Source organism: Rhincodon typus, chromosome 3, assembly GCF_021869965.1.
Source record: "Rhincodon typus isolate 14 chromosome 3, sRhiTyp1.1, whole genome shotgun sequence".
In the NCBI taxonomy this organism is placed as follows: domain Eukaryota; kingdom Metazoa; phylum Chordata; class Chondrichthyes; order Orectolobiformes; family Rhincodontidae; genus Rhincodon; species Rhincodon typus.
Genome location: NC_063334.1, coordinates 81,079,656 through 81,090,552, shown reverse-complemented (window position 1 = coordinate 81,090,552; position 10,897 = coordinate 81,079,656). Strand labels below are relative to the sequence as shown.

Genomic DNA, 10,897 nt, shown 5'->3' with positions numbered 1-10,897 from the left:
AGCTTTCAGAATAGCCTCTACTTTATCTACTGGCCTTGAGTCAGGAGTGTGGCAGAAATTCATGACTTGAGTCGATATGTGCAGCTGTCGAACTTGGACTAAGCATCATCCTGATAGCATCCCTGAAACATAATATTAGAATGATGATATTCACTGGTAGTTGCACAATTTTCAGTTCAGTTTAACTTCACACAATGAAGGAATCTGTGCCAATCTGCACCATGATTTGGATATTCAGGCTTCGGCTGGTAGTTGTCAAGTAACATCTCTCTGACTATATGGAGGCAAGCATTGAACATTTATTCAGTATGTTTCGAGGACCACGATAACAAATTTGCAACATTTCTCATACCCAGAGGAAAGCCAGAGATGGCATAATGGCAGAAATTCCCCCAAGTAGCAACAACAACAACAAAATGTACCACTTCCGTGGACTTCCGTGCCCAATATGGATTGGATGATTCATTAATGTGACAATCCATGAAAGATGATGAAATTATTACCAGCTTTCACATACTCAAATAATGAGGAGTCAGTATCATAATTCATGCCACACAGAGGCCCAGATCCAGCAAGAGAGAAACCAATACCATTCCATTATAATTAATGCATTACTATCAAAATTTTCAATTTAAAACCTTAACTGGATTAGCCATGTGAGTGCTATGGCTAAAGTAGCAGGTAGGATTCCTGCAGTGAGTAACACAGTTCCTAAATCCTCATAGCCTGTCTACCACCTACAAGATACAAGTCAGAAGTGTACTGGAATATTCTGCACTTGCCTGGATGGTTACTGCTTCACAACACCATTCTAACAAAATAGTCCACTTGATCAACCCCATTCCCCCAAGCTCCCATTCATCACCTTAAACATTCACTGACTTAGTGTGGCTGGTGTATGTATCATCTACAAAATTGCAGTGAACAATTCACCAAGTTGCTTCAATAACGTTTTCCAAACCCAAAATCTCTTCTACCGTGAAGAGCACAGGCAGCAGACACATGGGAACATCATAAGATCCCCTCTAAGCCAAACGCCAACCCAAATTGAACCTGTATTGTTGTTGCTGTACTGTCACTGAGTCAAAATCCTGGATGTCCAGACAATATTACCTACACAATATTCACTGCAGCACACCACGACCTTTTCAAGGGCATAATGGATGTGCAATAGATGTTGGCCCAGATAATGAAGCTGACATTGGATGAATGAATGAATTAACAAAAACTTGCGTTGCTTTTTAAATTTCTATGCTTTGAATTTCCAAATACATATTTACCTATAAGTAAAATATTTCTATAGGACATGTGTTAATCTACCTGGGATTGGTTTAAGTGACTAAACTTCCATTTTGTATTTCTTTAACAGGGGGCAAAGAAGCCTGATTTGTCTAAATCACCAAAACAGGGAGTCAGCATGAGTGCTCAAAAGCCAGAGGTATGAAAACTAACAAACTTGTTGAATTTGCAGCAAAGCTACCAAGTAGGAGGTGAAAGTAAAATGTTTTGTGGGAGAACTTTGTTGACCTGCGGTCAGCCTGACACTAGTGTATTCAGTGGGACTTGCTTCTTAATCTTACAGGAGACATCCAATGAAACGGCTGTCACTGGGTTTGCCATCATATTCAGGGCAGTGGTCCATTCACAGGGCTGATGTTTCAAAATCCCCAGCAGCATTACCATGAATGGTGGGCATGCTCAGGCAGGCTGGAAATGTGCTGTATTCGGCAGGGAGGGAGAAATATCTTCAAAATTAATTTGGCCCATTGTTGAAGGGACATCCTTGGAGCTAGAGGGGCTGTCTTTCCTACCCAAGTCCTCCTCTTTGAATAAAACATAATTTCCCCCACTTCTGATCTAGCTGCTGGCCTCCCTATGCAACAGAGACTTGATCAGCTGTCAACAAAATAATGGCACCTTGGCAGCATGGCACAAATTTTCAACTATGTTCCTGCTTCACCCCTTAAACCCTCCCATCAGTAAAATTCACTAGTGGCATGGCATATTTAGGGAGCTAACCTGCTGCAGCTCTACTTGACTTTACTGGACCTTTACCTTGTTCCCAGTTTGTACAAGCCGGTAAAATTCTCCCCTTTAATTCCAGCAACACGAAGAACCTTGTGCTATTATGCAAACAATGAACAATAAGTGGAAATGAAATATGAGTATATTTGCATAATGGTGTGAATACATATTTTTGGTTCCACATTAGGAAATTTCTACTAACTGAGATACCAAAACAGGGACAACCTACTTGGTGAAAACACTTAGAATTCACAGTCATTTATAGCTGTCGGTTTCTTCATAAGAGAAATAATGTTTATGTATAATTAACAAGATGTATCCCTCTCTGCCAGTTTAACCTTATGGACCATAAAGTTATTGACTTTCTTACGTGGTTAGCAAATAAAATAGCAGGGCATTGTGCAGTAAGCATTATGCAGGTAGATTCTTACTAGAAGCTTCAGTTTACCAATTTGATCCATGTTATAAATAGAGGAGGTTTCTATCTGAATTAGCTGTTTTTCAAGAGCAAGTTGATCCGTTGAAAAGGAATGGCTTTTGTCAACTCTGAGTGAACTACTCAAGACTGTGAAATTAGGTTGTAAGTTATGTCTGACGAAGGGTCACTGGACTTGAAACTTCACTCTGCAGCTCACTGTATAGATGCTGCCAGACCTGCTGACTTTCTCTGGCACTTTGTGGTTCAAATTTCCAGCATCCGCAGTTTTTGTTTTTATTTTGTATTAGACCAGTTTCTTAGTCAGCATTTAGCCTCCAAGCAACATTTTTAAAATTTGGCTGTCTGGCTATCTTCATCATTGTGCTGTGTGCAAAATTGCTGCCATGTTTCCTGACACACAAAATTGTGACTACACTTTAAGAAGTACTTTACTGGCTGCAAGATACTTTGGCACATGTGTAGCTCATGAAAGATGTTTCTATAAGTGCAAGCCTTCTTTCCTTCTCTCTGTGTTAGCAAGCAATTCACAGGATATAACTCACCCTTTAAGCTTCAGACTTTATTCCGTAGCGGCAAAATCCACTATTCAGTTTTATTCATTTTTTTGGGACAATTACATTTCACTTGCATTCACAAATGATGACGTGTCTTGATTACGTGATTGAAGAATTGTATTTGAGGTGTGAATTGGGAGTTGGTTAGCTCAGTTGGCTGGATGGATGATTTGTGATGCAGAGTAATGCCAGTTTAATTCCCACACCAGCTGAGATCACTATTAAGATATTGCCTTCCCAACCTCGCCCCTCGCCTGAGGTGTGGTGATCCTCAGGTTGAACTCACTATTATTATTACTCTTTCCTGACAGAGCAATCCTATGGTGTTCTGGGGCTTTGGTGACTATTACTTCACGGATAGAAGGCACAAATAAACGCTATACCTATTCTGGGAGTGTTTGATGGGAATTATGTAGAGGCAGCTTTGCTTTGTATCTAACCTGTGTAGTGCTTGTCCAGAGAGTGTTTGATGGGGACAGTGCAGAGAGAGCTTTATTCTGTATCAAATTGCATTCTGTACCTATCCTGGGAGTGTTTGATGGGGACAGTGTGGAGTGAGCTTTACTCGAATGTGACCCTGATCTTTGTCTGTTCTATAAACGTTTGGTGGGGACAGTGTTGAGGAAGCTTTACTCTGTGTCCAACCCCATGGTTGAACTTGTCCTCATAGTGTTTGCTGGGGACAGTGTACACGGAGCTTCAATCTGTAATGAACCGCGTGTTGTACATATCCTGGGATGGTTTGATGGGGAGAGTGTAGAGCGAGCTTTAGTTTCAGTTTAAAAGAATACAGTTCCAAATGCTACATGGGCATAGGCAGCCACACAAGGATTAGGGTAAATAAACAGTAACCAAATTAGGGACTTTGACAATTTTCCTTTTTAATGTAAAATCAACTTTAACACACAGTTGTGACAAATTAGTAAGAAATGTGATATTGCTCCACACCCATTCCCCTCCACCCTGCCCCAGTTCTCCATCCTGCATATGTGGCTTTCATATGTAATCCCAGCTCAAACTATGACATTAATTGAAAATTATATTTAAATAGCTGGAATAAATATCAATAAAAGTTTTCTGCTGATTATTTTATGAAATGCTGCTGGGAATATACATTATCAGGAAGCCAAGCTTTAATTGTGAACCAGATTTGCACCAATTATTGAAAGTATGCGGCATTATAGGCCAAACCAAACCCCCTTAAACTATTCCAAAGATAATCTAGACCCTGACTTTTTCTTACTTTAAAAGTAAATGTTAGGTGTTGCTTTCCAGATGCAATTCAACTGGTCAAACTACCAGATTCTAAGCAAAACACACTTAATTCATCCACTATAGTTAAAATACAACAAAAGGAAGAAGGGATTGGAATAACTTAACTCTATTGGAAAACTTAACAGAATAACAGATACAGTAACTACTACTAATGCACTGTTCCAATATAATAACATTCTGTAAACACTCCCTTCCCAAAAGGGAAATTCAGAAAACAGATTGTCTCACATGCTACTCCCACAGCAGGCACAGAACCTCCAGCTTAAAACCCCTGACTGTAATCACGAGAGGGGGAAAAAAATAGCTTCCACTTCTTCAAGAGACCAACAGCAACTGCTGAAAACTAAACTTAAAATCCCTGGTTCTGTTATGGGAGCTTGACTACACCCATTCATGCTGCTTCTAGATCCAACGATGTAAAAAAAGACACGCAAGGCTTCACAAGTTGTTTATCTTCTCACATACTACTCAGTATTTGTCAGCCAATCTCTCTCTAAAAGAAATCCAGACAAAGCAACCTCTTAAAGCCATAGCAGTCATTATGAATCTATAACCTATTGTGAATGTGATTAAAATGAGTCATTAGGTGGTTATAATTCAAACAAAGGCAAAAATTGCATTTCTGACCTGCCTAATCTGTGACTTGGCACCAGAATGAATGGGTGAAACATTGTGCACTGCAGAGGAAAAGTTAGATAAACCTGGCTGGAATCTTTCTCCTTCAACAGCCTGAGCTTTTAAGAAAGCAGCTGAAATGCATTTTGGATCTGCATTATTATAGTTTTTGAATGGTGCGTAGAAACCTGCTAGACCAATAACTTCTGTTTTCTTGTATGTTAACTTTAAATGGAAAGGTTAAATGACCTTCTAGAGCAAATGAGGTAAAAAAAAATTGTCAGACATATTCTGGAAGTGCTTAAAGCTAATTTGATGCCCAATTGCTGCAGTATGTTAATATCTCTCAAATATTTCAGGTAACCATAATTTCTATTAATGTGGTGTTGTTTTGATTCAGGGAAGGATCCTAAGGTAGAAACAAATACCGCAGATGCTGAAGATTTGAAATAAAAACAGAAAGTTCTGGAGAAACTCAGCAGTTCTTCCAACATACCCAAACAGTAGCTATTCTGCAGGAAAGGCTGCAAAGCAACAAATAGTAGGAGCTCACTTAAAAAAAAATATGGGTGACTTTGATCTTTATGCTGATTGGGTTAATCAAATTGGAAAGGGTTGGTATGACAACAAAATCTTAGAGTGCTTTAGGGAGAGTTTCCTACAGCGATATATCATGGAACTAACCAGAGAGCAGGCTATTTTGGATCTAATAACGGGTAATGAAACATTTTTAATAAGTGGACGAAGAGTAAAATAGTGATCATAACATGATGGAAACTAATGTTTAGTTTGAGAGTGAGAAACTTGAGTCAGAAACAACTCTATTTGACTTAAATAAAGGGAATTACAATGCAATAAGGATAGGGTGGATAGACTAGCAGGAATGACAGTAAGCAAGTACTGGTAGACATTTAGGGAGGTGAGTCAAAACTTACAGTAAAACATACATCCCAGTAAGGAGTAAAGATTATGGAAGCGGGACAATCTAACCACAACCAACCAAGAAGGTTAAGGAGCGTATAAAGTTGAAAGAAGAAGCATATGAGGATACAAAAGTCAGTGATAGTTCTGAAGATTGGGACAAATTCAGAATCCAGCAAAGAAGGACTAAAAAGATAATAAAGAGAGAGGATGTAAAAACTACAAGAACCAACCAATTTAATATATAAAAACTGACAAGAAGAGCTTCTTCAAATATATAAAAAGGAAGAGAGAGATCAAAATCAACGTAGGCCTCTTAGAAGATGAATCTGGGGAGATGGTTTTGGGAAATAAGGAAATGGTCTTTGTGGTGGAAAACACTTTGAACATTCCATTAACGCTAAAGAATATGGTGGAGGAATTAAGTACCATCACCATCACTAAAGAAGTAGTATTAGAAAAACTAATGGGGCTAAAAGCAAATATATCCCCTGGCCCTGATGCCTCGCATCCTAAAATCCTAAAAGATGCATCTACAGAGATCATGGATGCATTGGTTCAAACTCGTTGGATTCTGGAGAAGTACAAGGGGCTTGGAAAACTACTAATGTGACAACCGTATTCAAACTGGGAAGCAAAAAACAAGTTATATTGGCTGATTAGGCTAACATCGGTGTTGGAAAAGTATTGGAATTAATTGTAAAGGAAAAAATAACAGAACATTTGCAAAATCGCAATTTAATCAAGAAGAGTCAGCATGGCTTCATGATGGGAAAATTGTGCCTAATTTGTTAGAGTTTCTCAAGAAAGCCTCAACTAGAGTGGGTAGGAAGCAGTGAGTAAGGATAAAGGGTTCTTTTTCAAGTTGACAACCTGTAACCAAAGGGGTTCTGCAGTGACCAGTGCAGGGACCGCAACTGTTTGCAATCTGACTTAATGACTTGGAGGAAGGAAACAAATGTATTGTAGTTCACTTGGCAGATGACATAAAAATAGGTGGAAAAGCAAGTTGCGAGAAGGATACAAACAGTTTACAGAGAGATATTGAAAGGTTATGTAAGTGGCCAAAAAATTGGCAAATGGAGTATTTTGTGGGTAATTTGGAAGCTGTTCATTTTCAGAGGGAGAAAAAAAAGAACAGGGTAATATTTAAATGGAAAAAAACTGCAGAAAACTGCAAAGGGACTTTGGGGTTACCTGCACATGAAACAGAGAAAGCTAGCACATAGGTGCAGCAGAATGTTGGCCCTTATTTCAAGGGGATTGGAGTGTAGGAGTAGGGAAATCTTACTGCAACTGTGCAGGTGCTGTTGAAACCACACCTGGAGTACTGTAAGCAGTTTTTGTCCCCTTATTTTAAGGATAGATATGATTTCATTGGAGACAATTCAGAGAAGGTTCATTAGGATGATGTCTGGTATGGAAAAATTGTCTTCTGAATAAAGGCTAAGCAGATTGGGACTCTACTTGCTAGAGTTTAGAAGACTGATAGGTGGTCTCATTAAAACTTATAATTCTTAAGGGGCTTATGAGGGTAAATGCAGTGAATATGTTTCCCAACATGGGAGGGTCTAGGACAAGAGGGGATAATCTCAGAATTAAGGGTGCCAATTTAGGACTGAGATGAGGAAGAATTTTTTCTGAGTGTTGTAAGTCTTTGGAATGTCTTGCAGTAGAGAGCTGTGCAGACAGAGTACTTGTGTATATTTGAAGCTGAGCTAGAATGATTCCTCTACTAATCGAGAATCTAGGGTAACGGGTCTAAGATATTGTTAAAGAGAGTTCAAACTCTTCTGATGATTAAACCGAAACACAAGCCCCCAGTCTGTTATGGCAGGATTAGACGTTTCCTTCTAATAATTAAACCCAAAATACCCCAAGAAGCTTGCCATGCCTTTATAATCTGTGAAAAAGTCTTGATTGATTTTATTGTCATGTGTACCAAAATAAAGTGAAAAGCTTTGTTTACGAGTGGTACAAGCAGATCACAGTAAGCAAAGGACGTACAGATCAAAAAGACTTAGAGACATACAGGTTACCTTGCAGGTTACATTATTTAAGACTAGAGTCCATTCAACAGTATGATAACGGCCAGGAAGAAGCTGTTCCTGAACCTGCTGATGTGTGTGTTCAGGCTTCTGTATCTTCTGTCTGATGGAAGAGGTTGTAGGAGGTCATTACCAGGTGTGATGGGTCTTTGATGATGTTGGCCGCCTTTCCATGGCAGTGAGCCATGTAAATGGAGTCCATGGATAGAAGGTTGGCTTCCATGATGGTCAGGGCTGTGCACACCACCTTCTGTAGTTTCTTACGGTCCTGGGCTCAGCAGTTGCTATACCAGGCTGCTATGCACCCAGACAGTATGCTTTCTATGGTGCATCTGTAGATATTGGTGAGGGACCTTATGGACATGCCAAATTTCCTGAGGCACCTGAGGAAGAAGAGGCATTGTTGTGCCTTCTTGACTGTCGCATTTACGTGGGATTTCCAGGACAGGTCATCAGTTATTGTCACTCCGAGGAATTTGATGCTCTGCAGTCTCTCAATCTCAGTTCTGCTGATGTCGATGGAGGCATGTTTTCCTCCCTTCATTGACTTCAGAAAGATCATTTCTTTAGTTTTGCCGACGTTGAGAGACAGATTGTTTTCATTGCATCACATCACCAAGCCCTCTATCTCCCTTCTGTATTTTGACTTAACGTTGTTAGATATCCATCCCACTACAGTGATGTCGTCAGCGAATCTGTAGATGGCATTTGTTCAGAATTTGGCAACACAGTCGTAGGTGTACAAGGAGTACAGCAGGGGGCTGAGGATGCATCTTGGGGGGCAGGTGTGTTGGTGGGGGGTGGGGGACGCGGTTGCGGGGTTTGGGGGGGGCTCTAGTATTAAGTGTTATTGTGGCGGAGGTGCAGTTACCTATCCTCACTGATTGCAGTGTGTGGGTCAGAAAGCTGAGGATCCAGTTGCAGAGGGTGGAGCCGAGACCAAGGTCACACAGTTTTGAGATGAGTCTGGAGGGGATAATGGTGTTGAAGGTGGAGCTGTAGTCAATGAGCAGGAGTCTGACGTAGGTGTCTTTGTTGTCCAGATGTTCCAGGAATGAGTGCAGGGCTAGGGATATGGCATCCGCTGTGGATCTGTTATGTCAGTAGGCAAACTGTAGGGGATCGAGGCAGGTGAGAGTCTGGAGTTGATGTGGGCCATGATCAGCCTCTCGAAGCACTTCATGATTAATGAAATCAGAGCCACTGGGTGGTAGTCATTTAGGCACACTGCGTGTGTTTTCTTAGGTACTGGGATGATGGTGGTCTTCTTGAAGCAGGTGGGGACTTCGGCTTATAGCAGGGAGAGGCTGAACATGTCGGTGTCCGTCAGTTGGTCTGCACAGGATCTGAGTGCTCAGCCGGGGACACCGTCCGAGCCCATTGCTTTCCTTGGGTTGACTCCCAGGAAGACTGATCTGACTTCTGAGGCGGTGACGGAGGGAACAGGTGTGTCTCAGGCTGTTGGGGCAGGCATCACCGCACTACTGGTATTCTGCTCAAACCGAGCATAGAAAGCATTGACCGTGTCAGGAAGTGATGTGTCATTGTCTGCCATCTTACACTGTTTCATTTTGTTTCCCTTAATGGTGTTTAGGCCTTGCCAGAGATGGCGGGAGCCTGTTTGGTAGGTCTGGGCCTCTAACTTGGTCTGGTGCTGCCTCTTGGCCTCCCTGAGGGCTTTGTGGGGGTCATAACTGGATTTTCTGTATTGGTCCAGGTCACCCGACTTGAATGCTGCATGCCTGACATTCAGTAAGGAATGGATTTCCTGGTTCAACCAAGGTTCACGGTTGGGGAACACACAGACCGATTTCTTTGGCACACAGTCCTGCACGCTTTTGCTAATGAAATCAGTGACAGTGGTGGTGTACCCATTTAGATTTTCCGCTGAACACTTAACAGGGTCCAGTCCAGCTGGTCCAAGCAGCCCCAGCTGCCTTGGACCAGCGCTGTTCTTCGTTTCGTGAAGGATTCTCCCATTTCAGCTTCTGCTTGTAAGCTGGGAGGAGGAGCTGGTTAAATGAAATGTTGGTTCAATGAAAGAAAATCTGTGATATTCACTTTATAAGTAACAAGTAACTTTATTTATTTATCCATAAAAGTGAACAAATTAACAGAATTACTAACAAACGGAATAATTCTCCCTTAACTGCTAACTGTTCCCTAACTAAATTCCATTGGTGTGCTGTTCCAATAAACACAAGTCCCACTTAAATAAACACAAGTAATAAGAAAAGGAATTAAAACTTCTAAAGTCTACACACCTTTCTTCTGCTGTTCTCAAGTCATAAACATCTTTCTTCTGCTGATCCAGCTGTGAAGTTTTCTGTGACGACTCTTAGCTAGAAGTGCCATGGTACCTTTTATGGATAGATGGTGCTTTCTTAGAGAGCTTAGCGATTTCTGAGAGAGTTAGATGCTTATTTCTCAGATGGTGGTTCACTCTCATACCGATTTTCAAAAACCCTCTCCTTTTATACCTTGGATGGCATATCAATTTTCTTACAATAGTTTGGTCCGAGGTTATCAAAACCATCATTTTTGAATTCAATTGGCTTTCGATCGCTAAATGCTTGGTTTAAATTAATTGGCTGAGTCCAGCTAGTTGCCAAAACATCAAAACAAGCCTAAGGTTTCCAACCTCACAGCCAATTGATACACGTTTCCATTTTAGAACTGGCTATACATATTTCGCTACATACAGATACATGTTTTTCTGTGTAAATCTCAAAGCTTAAAAAAGCAATTTTACCTCTTAAAGGAACCATGCAGTCTTCTCCCTTATCATTTTTTTACAACCAGATTCTAGCCTCATGCCTTCCAATTCACGATTACTCTACACACAACTTCGTAACAGTATAGTCACTACAGAAGGGGAAAAGTATCAAAATGGAGGTCAAAGTTCATGATCTGAAGCTGTTGACCTCAATGTTGAGTCCAGGTTGTAAAATGCCTTAATGGGAAAAGGTATTGTTCCTCTAGGTTGTGTTTGGCTTCACAAGAATGCTGCAGGAGACTTT

General features: G+C 40.8%; 1 protein-coding gene across 1 annotated transcript in view; it reads left to right on the top strand.

Annotated features, from left to right (window-relative positions):
* Positions 1 to 1,359: 1,359 nt before the first annotated feature.
* Positions 1,360 to 10,897, top strand: part of cast (calpastatin) — a 242,450-nt gene continuing 232,912 nt past the window's right edge. Inside the window, exon 1 of the mRNA XM_048595061.1 lies at positions 1,360 to 1,438. Coding sequence (XP_048451018.1) covers positions 1,418 to 1,438 — 21 coding nt within the window. The 5' untranslated portion in view covers positions 1,360 to 1,417. The remainder of the gene's footprint in view (positions 1,439 to 10,897) is intronic.